This window comes from Eleutherodactylus coqui, chromosome 3 (assembly GCF_035609145.1).
Source record: "Eleutherodactylus coqui strain aEleCoq1 chromosome 3, aEleCoq1.hap1, whole genome shotgun sequence".
NCBI classification, from domain to species: Eukaryota; Metazoa; Chordata; class Amphibia; order Anura; family Eleutherodactylidae; genus Eleutherodactylus; species Eleutherodactylus coqui.
The window spans coordinates 168,586,540-168,605,836 of record NC_089839.1 but is presented as its reverse complement, the minus strand read 5'-3'; the positions used below and the strand labels follow the sequence as shown (position 1 = coordinate 168,605,836).

The 19,297-nt window shown below is 45.5% G+C and overlaps 1 protein-coding gene across 1 annotated transcript in view; it reads left to right on the top strand.

Moving 5' to 3' along the window:
- FGD3 (FYVE, RhoGEF and PH domain containing 3) overlaps nt 1-19,297 on the top strand; it is a 272,469-nt gene that overhangs the window by 188,513 nt on the left and 64,659 nt on the right. The window contains exon 10 of the mRNA XM_066596514.1: nt 14,089-14,235. Within this exon, the coding sequence (XP_066452611.1) occupies nt 14,089-14,235 (147 nt within the window). The remainder of the gene's footprint in view (nt 1-14,088; nt 14,236-19,297) is intronic.

Below are 19,297 nucleotides of genomic sequence, written 5' to 3'. Positions count from 1 at the left end.
CCAATTTTGCACTCAATTTCCCCTTTCTGGGTGTTCTGTTGAGTTTCTTCTCCCCAGATATCAATGACTTACCATAGTGGTTACAAATGGATAGGAGGTAAAAAGCTAGGATACGGCACGACCTGTACAGAGATGCTAGTGTACATACTTGTAGTGGTTTAAAATCACCTTATTGAACAAGCAGGTCCAATAAAGTCCTTTTAAACCACTACTGGCATGTACATATTGTTGCCCATGGACCCTAACACAACCATTAGTTTATCAGTATGTCTAGGCTGACAGCACCGCAGTCCTACCACATAGAAAGATAATGCATGCCCATGCGCTAACAAGTACCCTTTCCATACCATCTCTGCCCACCCCATCACATCTAAGGTGCTCTGCCCTCTCTTTCTTTTTTCTATCACTAAGCTTTCCCATGGTGATGACCAAGCTATATACAGTATGTATGTCATAGAGAAAAGTCATGATGTGTTCACCAGCAGTTATTCTGTGCAGAACAATGGACCACCAAAATAAAGGTGGCCATACACCTTCAATAACAGCGGACTACACTTCTTTGGCAACGGCTACTCTTCCTGACTCCCCCATACACACATGCATGTGTTTTAGTATGAAGATGGAAAGAAGTGTCTGGTGGTGGTTTATCTTCTGTGAAAACAGAATGTTCTGTTGAAATTGATCATGTCTGATTCCTTGCCGCTGGAGAGTCGGCACACCCCCATACACAGAAGGTAGAAATTGTTAGGTTTGGCTGACTTTGCTCTTATAATATGGGTATATTAAGAAACAGAAAGAGGATTACTCATTTTTGTTAAGGCTAGAAGAAGGAGAAGCTCTTAAAGGGGTTGTCCAGTTGTAAACTACTGATGATCAATCCTCAAGAAAGGTCATTATTATTACATTAGCTGTGGTCCTTTGCCTGGGACCTCCACAGTTGTTTGCTGAGTCAGTACTATCATGCATTGAGCTGATTTCTGCAGGAAGCAGACAGCTCCATTCTTACTGTCGTGGCCAGACTTGGTATTGCAAGCCAAGTTCTCATTCACTTCAATGAAATCTTTACCTGAAATACCAAGTCAGGGCACTACAGTGGGAACGAAGCTGTCTGCTTCCTGCAGAAATGAGCTCTGTGCATGAGCCCACCAGTGGCCCAAAAAACAGCTGATCAGTGGCAGTCCCTGAGGCTGGATCCCTGATAATCTATTATTGATGTCCTATTATGAGTATAAGCAATCATTAGCTTGCAACTGGACAACCCTTTTAATGAATTGTAAGAAGCATGCAATTTTTGTATTATTTCTTGTATTTCAAGAGCTGTGCTTGTTCTCAGGAACTCAAAACATTCATTGCTTACATTCAAAGCTGAAAACTTGTCCTCTCTTAAAACCTCCCGTACATTTCAGATAACCATTGGCTAAAATGACAGCTATTTTGCCCATCATTCACATCCACGTACACATGTACCCTCAGCTTAGCCGAACATGCATGTATTTTTATTGTAGATAGGGAAGAAAGCTGTTGCCAGACACTTCTGGCAGTGGATTATCCCTTGAGAACAAAAGGATCAGGCAGTTGAATTCCAACTGCACTTGATCATTATTTCCCCCAACATCTACCATTGGGGCAGAGTAGGGAGGGCATTACATGATCAGCTAATCCCAACGAAATCGGCAGGTTCAGGGGATCGACATTTAATGTGTATGGCCATGCTTAGTCCTGCGCACACAGACGATAGCTGGTATAAGCAAATACACCTGAAGAAACCCGTATATACACATAACAAAATGCATCTGAATAAACACATATATATGTTCTTCTATCACCCTGATGAAGGGGTCTTAGTAGTCCCAAAATCTTGCAAATTATATTTTTTTTCTGGTTAGCGAATAGAGATATCACTAGAGATGAGCGAGCACCAAAATGCTCGGATGCTCGTTACTCAGGACGAAATTATCGCGATGCTCGAGGGTTCTTTTCGATTAACGAACCTCATTGAAGTCAATGGGCGACCCGAGCATTTTTGTATATCGCCGATGCTCGCTAAGGTTTTCATTTGTGAAAATCTGGGCAATTCAAGAAAGTGATGGGAACGACACAGCAACGGATAGGGCAGGCGAGGGGCTACATGTTGGGCTGCATCTCAAGTTCCCAGGTCCCACTATTAAGCCACAATAGCGGCAAGAGTGGGCCCCCCCCAACAACTTTTACTTCTGAAAAGCCCTCATTAGCAATGCATACCTTAGCTAAGCACCACACTACCTCCAACAAAGCACAATCACTGCCTGCATGACACTCCGCTGCCACTTCTCCTGGGTTACATGCTGCCCAACCCCCCCCCCCCCCCCGCAGGACGCAGTGTCCACAGCGCACACCAAAGTGTCCCTGCGCAGTCTTCAGCTGCACTCATGCCACACCACCCTCATGTCTATTTATAAGTGCGTCTGCCATGAGGAGGAACCGCAGGCACACACTGCAGAGGGTTGGCACGGCTAGGCAGCGACCCTCTTTAAAAGGGGCGGGGCGATAGCCCACAATGCTGTACAGAAGCAATGAGAAATATAATCCTGTGCCACCGCCATCAGGAGCTGCACACGTGGGCATAGCAATGGGGAACCTATGTGCCACACACTATTCATTCTGTCAAGGTGTCTGCATGCCCCAGTCAGACTGCGTTTTTTTATAAATAGTCACAGGCAGGTACAACTCCGCAATGGGAATTCCGTGTGCACCCACAGCATGGGTGGCTCCCTGGAACCCACCGGCTGTACATTAATGTATCCCATTTCAGTGCCCATCACAGCTGAGGTAATGTCATGTTTAATGCAAGTGGGCTTTGGCCCACACTGCATGCCCCAGTCAGACTGGGGTTCTTTAGAATTGGACACATGCAGTTACAACTCCGTGTGGACCCACAGCATGGGTGGCTCCCTGGAACCCACCGGCGGTACATAAATATATCCCATTGCATTGCCCAACACAGCTGATGTAACGTCAGCTGTAATGCAGGTGGGCTAAAAATTAATTGGATTACACTGTAGGCGAGGGCCCCCAAAAATTGGTGTACCAACAGTACTAATGTACCTGAGAAAAATTGCCCATGCCCAACCAAGAGGGCAGGTGAAACCCATTAATCGCTTTGGTTAATGTGGCTTAATTGGTAACTAGGCCTGGAGGCAGCCCAGTTAAAATAAAAATTGGTTCAGGTGAAAGTTTCAACGCTTTAATGAGCATTGAAACGTATAAAAATTGTTTACAAAAATTATATGACTGAGCCTTGTGGGCCTAAGAAAAATTGCCCGTTCAGCGTGATTATGTGAGGTTTCAGGAGGAGGAGGAGGAATATTATACACAGATTGATGCAGCAAAAATGTCCCCGTTTTTGATGGTGATAGAGAACGATGCTTCCATCCGCGGGTGTAGCCTACGTATTGCTTAGGTATCGCTGCTGTCCGCTGGTGAAGAAGAGAAGTCTGGGGAAATCCAGGCTTTGTTCATCTTGATGAGTGTAAGCCTGTCGGCACTGTCGGTTGACAGGCGGGTACGCTTATCCGTGATGATTCCCCCAGCCGCACTAAACACCCTCTCTGACAAGATGCTAGCCGCAGGACAAGCAAGCACCTCCAGGGCATACAGCGCGAGTTCAGGCCACGTGTCCAGCTTCGACACCCAGTAGTTGTAGGGGGCAGAGGCGTCACCGAGGACGGTCGTGCGATCGGCTACGTACTCCCTCACCATCCTTTTACAGTGCTCCCGCCAACTCAGCCTTGACTGGGGAGCGGTGACACAGTCTTGCTGGGGAGCCAGAAAGCTGGCAAAGGCCTTGGAGAATGTTCCCCTGCCTACGCTGTACATGCTGCCTGATCTCTGCGCCTCCCCTGCTACCTGGCCCTCGGAACTGCGCCTTCTGCCACTAGCGCTGTCGGATGGGAAGTTTACCATCAGTTTGTCCACCAGCGCCCTGTGGTATAGCATCATTCTGGAACCCCTTTCCTCTTCGGGAATGAGAGTGGAAAGGTTCTCCTTACACCGTGGGTTGAGCAGTGTGTACACCCAGTAATCCGTAGTGGCCAGAATGCGTGTAACGCGAGGGTCACGAGAAAGGCATCCTAACACGAAGTCAGCCATGTGTGCCAGGGTACCTGTACGCAACACATGGCTGTCCTCACTAGGAAGATCACTTTCAGGATCCTCCTCCTCCTCCTCCTCCTCCTCTGGCCATACACGCTGAAAGGATGACAGGCAAGCAGCATGTGTACCCTCAGCAGTGGGCCAAGCTGTCTCTTCCCCCTCCTCCTCATGCTCCTCCCCCTCCTCCTCCTCCTCAACGCGCTGAGATATAGACATGAGGGTGCTCTGACTATCCAGCGACATACTGTCTTCCCACGCCTCCGTTTCCGAGTGCAAAGCGTCTGCCTTTATGCTTTGCAGGGAACTTCTCAAGAGGCATAGCAGAGGAATGGTGACGCTAATGATTGCAGCATCCCCGCTCACCATCTGGGTAGACTCCTCAAAGTTTCCAAGGACCTGGCAGATGTCTTCCAACCAGGCCCACTCTTCTGTAAAGAATTGAGGAGGCTGACTCCCACTGCGCCGCCCATGTTGGAGTTGGTATTGCACAATAGCTCTACGCTGCTCATAGAGCCTGGCCAACATGTGGAGCGTAGAGTTCCACTGTGTGGACACATCGCACAGCAATCGGTGCACTGGCAGATTAAACCGATGTTGCAGGGTCCGCAGGGTGGCAGCGTCCGTCTTGGAGTTGCGGAAATGTGCGCTGACCCGGCGCACCTTTCCGGGCAGGTATGACAAGTGTGGGTAGCTTTTCAGAAAGCGCTGAACCACCAAATTAAAGACATGGGCCAGGCATGGCACGTGCGTGAGGCTGCCGAGCTGCAGAGCCTCCACCAGGTTACGGCCGTTGTCACACACGACCATGCCCGGTTGGAGGCTCAGCGGCGCAAGCCAGCGGTCGGTCTGCTCTGTCAGACCCTGCAGCAGTTCGTGGGCCGTGTGTCTCTTCTCTCCTAAGCTGAGTAGTTTCAGCACGGCCTGCTGACGCTTGCCCACCGCTGTGCTGCCGTGCCGCGCGACACCGACTGCTGGCGACGTGCTGCTGCTGACACATCTTGATTGCGAGAGAGGTTGCGTAGGAGGAGGAGGAGGAGGTGGAAGGTGGTATAGTGGAGGAAGCATACACCGCCGCAGATACCAGCACCGAGCTGGGGCCCGCTATTCTGGGGGTGGGTAGGACGTGAGCGGTCCCAGGCTCTGACTCTGTCCCAGCCTCCACTAAATTCACCCAATGTGCCGTCAGGGAGATATAGTGGCCCTGCCCGCCTGTGCTTGTCCACGTGTCTGTTGTTAAGTGGACCTTGGCAGTAACCACGTTGGTGAGGGCGCGTACAATGTTGCGGGAGACGTGGTCGTGCAGGGCTGGGACGGCACATCGGGAAAAGTAGTGGCAACTGGGAACCGAGTAACGCGGGGCCGCCGCTGCCATCATGCTTTTGAAAGCCTCTGTTTCCACAAGCCTATACGGCAGCATCTTCAGGCTGATCAATTTGGCAATGTGCACGTTTAGCGCTTGAGCGTGCGGGAGCGTGGCGGCGTACTTGCGCTTGTGCTCAAACAGTGGCGCTAGCGATGTTTGGACGCTGCGCTGAGAGACATTGCTGGATGGGGCCGAGGACAGCGGAGGTGAGGGTGTGGGTGCAGGCCAGGAGACGGTAGTGCCTGTGTCCTCAGAGGGGGGTTGGATCTCAGTGGCAGGTTGGGGCACAGGGGGAGAGGCAGTGGTGCAAACCGGAGGCGGTGAACGGCCTTCGTCCCACCTTGCGGGGTGCTTGGCCATCATATGCCTGCCCATGCTGGTGGTCTCTGTGAAAAACTGCCACACCGTAGAGCACCTTGACCTCTGCAGGGTGGCATTGCGCAAGGCGGCGCTTTGGGAAACAGTTGGTGGATTATTCGGTCTGGCCCTGCCTCTACCCCTGGCCACCGCACTGGCTCGGCCTGTGCCCACACCCTGACTTGGGCCTCCGCGTCCCCGCCCGCGTCCACGTACTCTAGGCCTACCCCTACCCCTCAGCATGGTGTATTACCAGTAGTGCAGAAACAGAACGCTGTAATTAAATGTGCCGCTTATTGGCCTGTGGTTGGAGGCTGACTACGCTTACGGAACGCCAATAATTTTGCGCAAGCCTGCTGTAACACTTAGCTGGCTGCGTATGAATTAGGAGGACAACTACCCCCAGCACAGACCCAGAACACTGAGGACAGTCACAGGCAGCCCAAATAGATTTTTTTCCCCAAATGTTTTTGGAAAGGCCCACTGCCTATATACACTGTATATGTCTTCTCTCTCTGCGTCACCACTACTGGCCCTGGAGTATGTAAAATAACTGCAGACTGTTGCACTGTGGACTGGAATACAGCGGTGATTTAACAGCCAACACAGAGCCAGGAAATAATTTTGCGCAAGCCTGCTGTAACACTTAGCTGGCTGCGTATGAATTAGGAGGACAACTACACCCAGCACAGACCCAGTACACTGAGGACGGTCACAGGCAGCCCAAATAGATTTTTTTTCCCAAATGTTTTTGGAAAGGCCCACTGCCTATATACACTGTATATGTCTTCTGTCCCTGCGTCACCACTACTGGCCCTGGAGTATGTAAAATAACTGCAGACTGTTGCACTGTGGACTGGAATACAGCGGTGATTTAACAGCCAACACAGAGCCAGGAAATAATTTTGCGCAAGCCTGCTGTAACACTTAGCTGGCTGCGTATGAATTAGGAGGACAACTACCCCCAGCACAGACCCAGTACACTGAGGACGGTCACAGGCAGCCCAAATAGATTTTTTTTCCCAAATGTTTTTGGAAAGGCCCACTGCCTATATACACTGTATATGTCTTCTCTCTCTGCGTCACCACTACTGGCCCTGGAGTATGTAAAATAACTGCAGACTGTTGCACTGTGGACTGGAATACAGCGGTGATTTAACAGCCAACACAGAGCCAGGAAATAATTTTGCGCAAGCCTGCTGTAACACTTAGCTGGCTGCGTATGAATTAGGAGGACAACTACCCCCAGCACAGACCCAGTACACTGAGGACGGTCACAGGCAGCCCAAATAGATTTTTTTTCCCAAATGTTTTTGGAAAGGCCCACTGCCTATATACACTGTATATGTCTTCTCTCTCTGCGTCACCACTACTGGCCCTGGAGTATGTAAAATAACTGCAGACTGTTGCACTGTGGACTGGAATACAGCGGTGATTTAACAGCCAACACAGAGCCAGGAAATAATTTTGCGCAAGCCTGCTGTAACACTTAGCTGGCTGCGTATGAATTAGGAGGACAACTACACCCAGCACAGACCCAGTACACTGAGGACAGTCACAGGCAGCCCAAATAGATTTTTTTTCCCAAATGTTTTTGGAAAGGCCCACTGCCTATATTCAATAAATATATGTCTTCTGTCCCTGCCTCACAATATATGTCTTCTGTCCCTGCCTCACAATATATGTCTTCTGTCCCAGCCTCACAATATATGTCTTCTGTCCCAGCCTCACAATATATGTCTTCTGTCCCTGCCTCACAATATATGTCTTCTGTCCCTGCCTCACAATATATGTCTTCTGTCCCTGCCTCCCCACCACTACTGGCCCTGGAGTATGTATAATTACTGCAGGGCGCAATGCTCTGCACGGCCGATATACAAAAAAAAACAATGTGCGACACTGCAAAAAGCAGCCTCCACAGTACTGCACACGGTTAGATGTGGCCCTAAGAAGGACCGTTGGGGTTCTTGAAGGCAAAAATACTCCTAACACTCTCCCTATAGCAGCTCCGGCATCAACAGCACTTTCCCTCCTCTATGTCAGAACAAATCTGTGGCGAGCCGCGGGAGGGGCCGATTTTTATACTCGGGTGACACCTGATCTCGCCAGCCACTCACTGCAGGGGGGTTGTATAGGGCTTGAACGTCGCAGGGGGAAGTTGTAATGCCTTCCCTGTCTTTCTATTGGCCAGAAAAGCGCGCAAACGTCTCAGAGATGAAAGTGAAAGTAACTCGAACATCGCGTGGTACTCGTCACGAGTAACGAGCATCTCGAACACGCTAATACTCGAACGAGTATCAAGCTCAGACGAGTACGTTCGCTCATCTCTAGATATCACCTATATACTACTTTTATATTTTTTATGCAGGAGTCTTTAACATCCCATAGATTTTTCTAGCTAATACAGTACCACACTATTTTAGGCTGAGAGCATTGAAACTTTTTAGAAGTGTATCTCAAAGAACTTTGCTAACTCCGAAAGTATTACATACAGACTTATACATGATTTTACTCTTTTTCATTTCTTTTCCCCCTGGTCTCAGACTGTTGACTGACAGCTGTAATAACACTAAAACCCCAGATCTATTTTACTTAATTATTACCCAAATGAAAGCAAAGGGAGGAGATTATAGACTAATGAAACATTTTATCACATGGGTGTCCTGGTTTTCCATCTCAAGTTGATATGAGCCATCCGCTTTCCTCATTATCATTCCAAGCCTGCTCCTCTAGTCTCCCTGAGGCTGAAACGGCATGATCTGATCATCCACATCTCTAAACACTGTGCTTAGCTGGATGTCTGACCTCGATACGTAGATTATCAAGAAAGTGCAGTTTAGGCACTTGTAGGCGAACTGCATCATAAATTGATGCATCAAAGTTTAGAGAAAGATGCAGTCGTAGAATGAGATTTTATTTCTGTTTTATATTATTTATTATAGTCAATGTTACAATTAGAATGCAGACATATTAAGGTAAAATTCTATAAGTAATCGTCTATAGAATTACAGCATATTGAGATTGCAATTTGGCAAAACTTCCAATGCTATGTATTTTTACATAACATGGCAGGTAAATTTACCTTAATCATTGACTTATCAGGAGCTAAGAAAATGTAGTTGTGAAGGTTTCTCTGCTGCATTGATTTGTTTGACTATTTAGATTGTCCAGCTCAGGATAGGTCATCAGTAGCTGGTTGGTTAGGGTCTACCATCCGCAACACCTCTCTCCTGATCAGCTGTTTGGCAGGCCACTATGTCAATTTTTGGAGCTGGAAACGCACAGTACCATACACATTGTAGTGGTCCGGCATGGTATAGATAGCTCAGCTCCCATTGAAATGAATAGTAACTGTGCCTGCAATAGCATGAAGAGCCACAGCAAAGTGTCCAGACTTATGTGCCTCTGGCTTTGTTCATTGACACAACGGCCATCCGAACAGCTGATCATTGGGGTTCTGGGTGGCAAACCCTCACCAGTCAGCTACTGATGACCTATCCTGAAGATAGTTAAAGAATATTTGGAATTGGACAACCCTTTAAAATTGAAAAAGCTCTGGATTTACTGGATTTCTCATACTTACATCCAGTGTCATTCGGGGGCTCCAAAGAGTCTGAATAAAACATTCTAATCTCTTGTCCCCAAGCTAAGCAGAACAAGAACATATCTGTACCACAATTTTTTTTATTGTCCGTTTGCATAAAGGACGTATGATCAGTAGGCACTAATCAGATTAATTGTGAAGTGAAAGGCCCTAATGGCTTGTGATCTGCCCCAAAGTCAACTTCCAATGGAGTTGGTTGTTTTTTGTACAACCTGTTATGACAGACTCCATTAGTGTATGAGACCCACTACAGGACCCCCCTGGTTCTCTCACTTATTATACCTTGAATTGATGAGCAGACATGTTATACCCATTGCTATTAAAATCTCCAGTTTTGCATTGATGACTCAGCCAGGGCTACATTGTTACATAATGCTAAATTTAGCAAGCTGTTCTAATGGCCTTTGCCGTCTGTCAGCAAAGAGACCCATCACTTCTCCATTGATATTTTAAGAAGTGTTTCATCCTATAAGGACATGTCTACTATGTATAACTACCTCTACAGACAGAAGAGGTCAGACACTCAGCTGGAGCGCAGCAGCCGTTCCAGTAATTGGGTTGGAACAAATGAAAAACATGATCTGTGTTCTAGCATCTGAGATTTTCTTGCAGAAGCATATGAATGCTTCTATATATGAATAGTCATGTTATAATTGCTGCTTTTAACTAACCTCCTTATTAGTAAATGGGATAGTAAAATAACCATAGTGCATGACCCATGATAGCCACTGATAAATAGTTAAATACGAGGGTCACTCTCAAACTAATGCCTCCTATCTTATTATGTTGGCACACAATATTAGAAGTGGATGTTGGCAATATGGCAATGGAGTTTGAATCTTCTCACCAATATTTGCTAAATTTTATTGCCATGCGACAGGGGCAAGTGTGACAAAATGGCATCTGACATGAATGTGTACATAAAGTAAAGGTGTGCAATTGAAATCCTCCATGTGGAAAAAATTGCACCCACTGACATTCATCAACGCTTGCTAAATGTGACCAGAGAACACAAAGTGAGACTACAGGTGGCGCATTTCGACAGTGGTGTGAAAGACAAGCCACATTCAGAATGGCCAGAGCTGTCACACCATGCAATAAAAAGTGCCTTGATCAACTTATCCGCGTAAATCAATGGATTACAACCAGAAAACTGTGTAAAGAGCTGAGTATTTGCTTCAATGCATTGGAAACAATGATCCGCTGATTCGCTGCTGCTCTGCAGTGCTGGAGTTGTGGGTTTAAATTTGACCAAGGGCAACATCTAGATAGTTTTTTTTAAAGTCATGCAGATGTTGACCTTGATGAGATTTTAAACTAGGACAAGAGTGCCAACAAGTGAGCCACATTAATAGTAAAAGGACACACGCATACGTTATTGAAGCCAATTTTGTACCCCCCATCGATTTCAATGGAAGCCCGAATCGGTCATCCCGATTCACGATAGCGTTTAGAAAATTGGGTTGGGTACACCCAACTCGAATATTTCATTAATCGCTAAACACTAAATAAGAGAGGAAGCGTGAACTGTTTTAGGTAATTCTTGCATTATAGTGTTGTGGCTTAACCCCTTGAGTGGCACGCCTGGAAATTTTCCGGGAAGAGCTCCACTGCTCATAGCAACATAGCCCGGAGGATTTCCGGGCTATGTATCACTATGGGAGCTGCAGAGCACAATGCCACAAGCTGTGACAGTGTGCTCTGCCTGCACAGACCCACAGAGAACAAAGCAAGGGCTTTGAAAAACCAGCAGAAGATATTGCCGACATGCCGGCAATCTCCTGCACTGCTTTGTTTACAGGTTGCCATAGAGACTATCGGCTTGTCAGAAGCAAGCCGATGGTCTCTGTGGCAGGGAGAGCTGGTTGTTAGCTGTCAGAGGACAGCTAGGTACTAGCTCTTACAGCAGAGATCAGAGAAAACCTCCAATCTCTGCTGTGTTAACCCTTTACATGCTGCAGTCTATGTGACTGCAGCATGTAAAGGGCTGTCACTGCAGCATGTAAAGGGCTGTCACCATCGGACCCCCGGAATGTGATCAGGGGTCCTGATGGGTCCCTGTGGAAGTCCCCTAAAGGGACAAAAGAAAAAAAAAAGAAAAAAGAAAAAAGTAAAAAAATAATAAAAACACTTGTCTCCCTTTACTTTGTAAAAAATCAAAAATATAATCACACATGTGGTATCCATGCGTCGTAATGACCCAGAGAAGGAAGTTAATACATTATTTAACCCCTTAATGACATGGCCCCTTTTTTTCTTTTTTCCCCATTTCTTTTTTTCCTCCCCCCTGTTTAAAAAATCACAACTTGTCCCGCAAAAAACAAGCCCTTATATGGCTGTGTCAATGGAAAAATGAAAAAGTTATGGCTCTTGAGACGCAACTGCAAAATTAGTTGAAATTCAATGATTAGACCATTTTAAAAACCTGCCCTGGTGGGCACGACAGGGTGGTAGGAAACCCGCCACTCAAGGGGTTAATGGTGCCAACTAGTGATGTACAATATACCTCTGGCCTCTGCTCCAAAATCTTCATGCTCCAGAGAGACCCTGGCATATTTAGTCTTAATACAATGACATCCAAAGCAATGTGGTTGAGTGTGTGCGACCCACTGCCTGGCAAGTTGACTGCAGCTTCACCGTGATGCTATAACATAAACAGCCTAGATTAACAGATGGCTGTCACATTATATGGCAGCATAAAAATGTGAAAAGCAGTCGGCAAATCATAATCAAGGAAGGGAAAATTCTTTCCTTGGTTCTCATGGAAACCTATATTATATGTGAGAACAAGGATTTACCAGGGGAATGCAGTCAAAATGATCTGATATGTCACAGCTACATGCGAGAAGATCAGATTGCTTTAGTCGGAGCACCCCTGATTTACAGAATTAACTATCTTTATAAGGGCGCTTTCACACGACAGTTCTTTTGTTCCGTTTTTTGTGAGCCAAAACCAGGAGTACCCAAAATACGGACGACGTGCAAATCTTTCCATTATACTTCCTCTCCACTCCTGGTTTTGGCTCACAAAAAACTGAACATAAAAACTATCATGTGAAGGCGCCTTAAGTGCTCCGTCAGAAAACCGTTGTTTTTGGGTGCGCAAAAAGAGTGCTTTTAAAAGAACCAATGGGTTCCTATAGAAGCGCTCACATGAGAGAATGTAATAGTGCAAAACGGTGCGCACCTAACAAACATAGAACATTGGCTATCTTTGGTGCATACTGTGTAGGAGTTTATATTGACTCCTATGGGAGCAGGAGTTAATGGGAACTCCTGCACTGGGAATAGATTCCCCTCAGCTTACAGCAGGACATTTAAAAGGTGCTGGCCAGAAGCACATTTTAAATGTCCCACTGTAAACTCCTGTTAGTTCCCGTGGGGATGAGGGGACTCCCCGAGGGTTTCGTTAATCCCTGCAGGGACTAACAGGAATTTACAATGGGACAATTAAAATGTGCTTCTGGGCAGCACCTTTTAAATGCCCTGCTGTAAGCTGCGGGGTATTCCAATTGCCCCCCCCACTGGGCAATTTACCTGCATCGGGGCAGTAGGGGACTCCATCCCCTTCTCTCCCCAAGGGATTTCCGTATAATGGGGAGAGAGAGCGGGGCGGGGGTTACATGTCTTTCCCCAAGGGCTTCCCCTGAGAGCATGGGAGAAGGCAGCGGGGCTAGAGGAATCTGCCCTTATAGCCCCACCCCATGTATGGTTTGCTATGGAAATCGCTGTGAGAATCCCTTTAGCCCTGCCCCCTCTCTCTAACACTGCCCACTCACTCTGCGCTATGGGGATATTCCTCGAGGGTCTTCATAGCAGGGAGAGAGAGAACGGGACTATGGATTTCCCCATAGCAGGCAGAAAGAGCGGAGCAATGGGGAATTAAGCCATAGCCTCGCTCCGTCTCTCCCTGCTATGGGGAAATCCCGAAGCCCTGTTGGGCTTCATCACACTCTCCTCCTGAGTTCACACTAGAGTTTTTTCATTGGATCCTACTTTACAAAATAGGATACTGTACAGAATGGAAATGAATGAAAAGCATTATTTCCAATTCTTTAGCAGATCCATTAAATGCATCCTTCAAAAAAAAACTGACAGTATGCTCTCTACTAATTTCTAATATCACTTCTGTTCTTCAGCATTTTAAACTGATCCGATTATATTATACTACTTGGCTTGTTTATCGTTCCCTTCCTCCAATTGTCTCTCGCCCGCTGCACAGGCTCAGAAATAAAAACCTAATACAGAAATAAAAAGGGAAAATGGATGAATTGCTTTCTGTGTTTTTCAGTCTCCCATTGAATACAATGTTAAAAAAATAAATAAATAAGATCCGTTTTTGTTCTGTTTTTGAACTGGAAACAAAAGTGCAGCAGCCTGTGCCTGTGCTATTGTTCTAGTGTAAAAAACGGAAGGGAGACGGAAAATGAGAAACTGAAGGTCTTCAGTTTCAATGCCTTTCTATGGGCAGGAAAACGGAAACATTTTCTTTCCATTTTACTGCTCCTTTGACGAAACAGCTAGCCGGAATTCAAAAACACTAGGGTGAAATGGCCCTTAGTTTGATAGACAATGGTCCTATAAGGTATGTTACATTTTCACAAACTCTGTGAACCTTTCAAAACTCTTTCAGGAAAAGATGCATAAACTGCTGGAAGTGTACGAGCGACTGGGAGGCGAGGAGGATATTGTGAACCCTGCCAATGAGCTCATCAAAGAAGGTCATATACAGAAACTGTCTGCAAAGAATGGGACAGCACAGGATCGCTATCTATACCTGGTAAGCCCTTGAGGATCACACAGTCCATGTTACGGTCATCTTTATAATATCGTGGAGCACTGGGATCCCGCAGGTATGAATAGAGTCGTAAAACAAGTGCAGACACAGATGGTGATGAGTGCAGTAAGGCTCGGTTCCAACGGGACGGAAATCTCGCGGAATGGCAGTCGCAGGAACGTATGGAAATTCCACGAGATTTCCACAGTGGAAATGCTGCTTCAAAACCTGCGCCATTTGGCTCAAATTCGAAGCGGCTTTTCTACCTGTATTCCGCTGTGGAAATCTCCGCCCATAGAGAGAAGAGAGCCTGCAGTGGAAACAGCAATACAATTGACATGTCGGGATTTGAATTCCGCGAGGCTTGTCCGCAGTGGACTGGCAGCAGCGTGTCAACCAGGTTCTTGCAGATCTCATCCACTTTGATGCTTAGTCTCAGGTTTCAAAATGCATTTAGAATGTCTGTGCAGAAAGTCCGCACAGAAATTCTGCGGCAATTCTGCCCTGTGTAAACCCAGCCTAAAGAGTCTTTTTTATTAAATGGTCACAATGCAGTACACATAGTTCTCCTCAGATGGCACAGTAGCGTAGCAGTTGCTCGGTTACAGTACTTTTACACTTTTAAATGAGTGATTACAGGAGACTTTCGGCCCATGTAAACATGGCACCTGGCAGGGTACTAAGTGAGAAGTCGCTTAGTATTTGATAATCCTTGCATTTCAGTTCACTGAAATGGAACGACTAGGGAGCGCCTTCTTGCTCAGTATAAACAGGCAGTCATAGAATCATAGAATGGTAGAGTTGGAAGGGACCCCCAGGGTCATCGGGTCCAACCCCTTGCTCAGTGCAGGATTACTAAATCATCCCAGACAGATGTCTCTCCAGCCTTTGTTTGAAGACTTCCATTGAAGGAGAACTCATCACCTCCCGTGGTAACCTGTTCCACTCATTGATCACCTTCACTGTCAGAAAGTTTTTTCTAATATCTAATTTGTGTCTCCTCCCTTTCAGTTTCATCTCATTGCTTCTAGTTTTTTCTTGTTTCCATATTTAAACGACTGCCTCTTAGAGACTGTGTGTCCTCCTTGATACAGGGATGTCATACTTTTGCCACTATCTGGCCAAACCTGTAATTCTAATACTTGAGTCCTCCTGCAGTAACATAGATCTTTTGCAAGTTGCAAGGAGGTTCCTGCATTCTCCTGTTCCATAAGACTCTTCTCCTCCTGCTTCATCAGTGTTTCCGCACTCCAGTCCTCAAGGCACCCCAACAGGTCATGTTTTCAGGATATCCTATAGTAAGAACATCTGTGCCAATGTCTAAGGCATTCGCAAGAATTGCATCACCTGTGCAATACTGATAAAATCCTGAAAACATGACCTGTTGGGGTGCCTTGAGGACCGGTGTTGGGAAACACTGCAGTAACTCAATGGGACACTTGACCTTTGCTGTGTCCCGAGGACCTGCTTGACATTAAAACATGGGTGCACACCTATTTATGCGCTCTTCTCCTACTTTTCACAGCCAAGGTAGCCCCTTGAACTGCCTCTCTCTTCATGTAGCATGAAGAATGCTGTGTTTTTAAGCCTGTGTGCTTTCACACTGTTCTTGGCGCATTCCAAAATGTTTTATATTTGCTATCCCCATCCATCATGGCGTCCAGTACTATACTTCCCTGTTACGATCGTCATGGGAGTACATAGCATCCAAAACTATATTTAGAGAACCACCAAAGCCTTTACAGTCAACTGCTTGCAACAAAAGATATATACTGTACTGCTAGTCAGTAAAGCAACATCAGTTGATCATATAATCAACAATAATGCTAAGTTGAAAGAAAAACTGCACAATATTACACAAAAATAATAATTCACAATCTCAAACTTTTTTTTTATTAAAGGGATAGACCCAACGGGCTGCAGGGAGTGGTTCCACTTCCTTACATGATGTCAATTTTCAAAGTAGTATATACAGTAGTATCTTTCTTTGTGCAGAATTGCAGTACGGGTGGCCAAGAGGGTATTATGATAAAACCTAGATTTTACAAATCTAACGTTAAGAGGATTATTTGTGGAGGTCTGCTGTGAATTAAAGAACTGCTCAAAACTGCAATCAGCAAAACAAAGCAGAATTTAATTTTTTTCTTACTTCTGAACACAGGGAACAATGTGAATAATTTGACTTTTATTTTTAATGGTGGGCTTTTGAGAGGGAGTGTCCATAATGAAGCGAGTGGTCTTCCTGCCTGATACCTGAGGTTCTGCTCTGCAGAGGTTTTTATCATTAAGTCCCTATGGTGCTGCAAATTGTTGACTAATGCCAAAAGTGGTAGAGCGGTAAAAAGGGTTGCTCGTTCCTAATTTGTTTTTCAATTCAGTTTTCAAAACCTCCGCTGCCAGTTAATTAAATTGTTCTTTTTTTATATTCGAATAGAGACTAAATACCTCTTATTTTAAAGTATTTTTATAGTATTATTCAGCCACCTTAATCTTCTATACACTGCATACTTTAGCAGCATTAAAAATCTATCCTGCTCGATTTGCTACAATATAGCAGTGCCAAAGATAGCCAAGGCTTGAACTCTGCTATCTCTGGCAGTCCTATTGAAATGAATAGAGCGCTTGTGCACATGTGTGGCCACTGCTCCATTCATTCAGGTAACCTCAAAACCCCTGGGTGGGGACCCAGCAGTAGGTCACTCACTTATATATCAGTTTTCACCTTTCCAGTGGATGGGGGAAAAGTTGAAAAAACCAACTAAATTGTATACCACTTTAAGCGCTTGCTTATGTAAAAATGGTTCGAGGTATACCCTTTACCAATGCCTAAAACATAATAAATAACAGAGCCTCCTATAGTCTACCTCATTATACTACTGTATGTGTATTGAATATGTAGTAGTAGAAATGGCAGCAGTATCCATAGTCATTTGTAGCGAGCCCACGTTTGTATTACTGAGCCTTTGTTATCCTGTAATCTTATTATGTTTGACTACTTAAAGAAAATTCTTAAACCCTCCGCATTCCTCCGCTGGGTCATATGTCTGGATACTGAATTCTTGTTTCTTATACTTTTGGGCAACTGATGTGGGAAAACTTACTACGTTTTTAATACCTAGTAAATCCAGATAAATACAGGGTGAATCAAAAAGAATGGCGCAAGAGCGAAGCTGATTTCTTCATACACGAATTGACATACAACAGCCAGGATGACATGAGAAGATAGAAGAACTCTTCAAGTTTTCATTGCACCTTGCAGATGTTTGATGTGGGTGTTGATGACACTAGATGACATAAAACAACTCATCTCAGTTGCAGTGGAATATGCTGGGACACGTCTAGGCAGAACTGGACTACTGACTTGACATCTGCTGTGTCATCAATGGTGCCCACACTCAATATCTGTAAGGTGCATTAAAAATGTGTAGTGTTCTTTTATCTTCTCATGTCATTCTGACTGTTGATGTCAATTCATGTATGAATAAGTCAGCTTTACTTTTGCACAATTTTTTAATATCACCCTATATAAGATTCAGCAAGATTCAGCAATAGGGAGTCACATCCATGGAGCCTTATGGCAGTGCATGGTCCCTAGCCCCTCCTGGCAGTGCAGGGAGGGGTTAGGGGCGAGGCTTATCACAACTTATTATTTTTACCTCTGTCGTTCTAAAAAGGACAGGGCCGTTTAAAAAAAAAATACAGGCAGGAACGCTGGAGTGCTGGGTGGGTTATTGATATACACAATATTTAAAATTAACATGCTGCGGAATTAAATCCTGCACCACATGTTAATATCCATATGGATTTTGTGCAGATTTTTTCCACAGCGTGTGGATGAGATTTTCAAAATGTCATCCACTTTAATGCTACAGCTACTGTAAATTCCATAGCAAATCTGCCCTGTGTAGTAATAGTGATTCCCTATTTTGGCCCCAGTAGTAATAGCATCCCCTATACTCGCCCCAGTAGTAATCGTGTCCCTTATAGTGGCCTCAGTAGCAATGGTGACCCCAATAGTAGCTTCAGTAGTAATAGCTTACCCTATATTAGCCCCAGGAGTAATAGTGACCCCTATTGCGGCCCCAGTAGTAATAGCATCTTCCACAGTGGCCTCAGTACCAACAGTAGCTTCAGTAGTAATAGCGTCCCCTATATTAGCCCCAGTAGTAATAGTGACCCCTATTGCGGCCCCACTAGTAATAGTGTTCCCCACAGTGGCCCCAGTACCAACAGTAGCTTCAGTAGTAATAGTGTCCCCTATATTAGCCCCAGTAGTAATAGTGACCCCTATTGCGGCCCCAGTAGTAATAGCATTCCCCACATTGGCTTCAGTATCAACAGTAGCTTCAGTAGTAATAGCATCCCCTATATTAGCCCCAGTAGTAATAGTGTTCCCCACAGTGGCCTCAGTACCAACAGTAGCTTCAGTTGTAATACCCTCCCCTATATTAGCCCCAGGAGTAATAGTGACCCCTATTGCGGCACCAGTAGTAATAGCATCCCCCACAGTGGCCTCAGTACCAACAGTAGCTTCAGTAGTAATAGCGTCCCCTATTGTGGCCCCAGTAGTAATAGCATCCCCCACATTGGCCTCAGTACCAACAGTAGCTTCAGTAGTAATAGCGTCCCCTATGTTAGCCCCAGTAGTAATAGTGACACCCCCCCACAGTGATCCCAGTATTAATAGTGACCCCCCACAGTGGCCCCAGTAGTAATAGTGTTCCCCACAGTGGTGTCGGTAGTAATAATAATCCCACAACAGCCCATGTAATATTAACACCCTCAGTAATATTAACCCCACAATAGCCACAGTAATAATATTAACCTTCTCAGTAATATTAATCCTGCAGTAGTGATATGCCACCACGGAGACCCTTAGTCGAAGCCCCTGACTGTCGCTTACAGAGCCCTAAGGGCTCTGCGGAGCACAGTCTAGGAACCGCTGCCCTAGAAGGAATGCATCTGTCTCTTAGAAACAATCCAGAATACAATTTGTAGCATAAGAAATAAATCCTACATATGCTTAAGAAAAAAATTGAAAGATGGTGATTATAAATGTAATTGT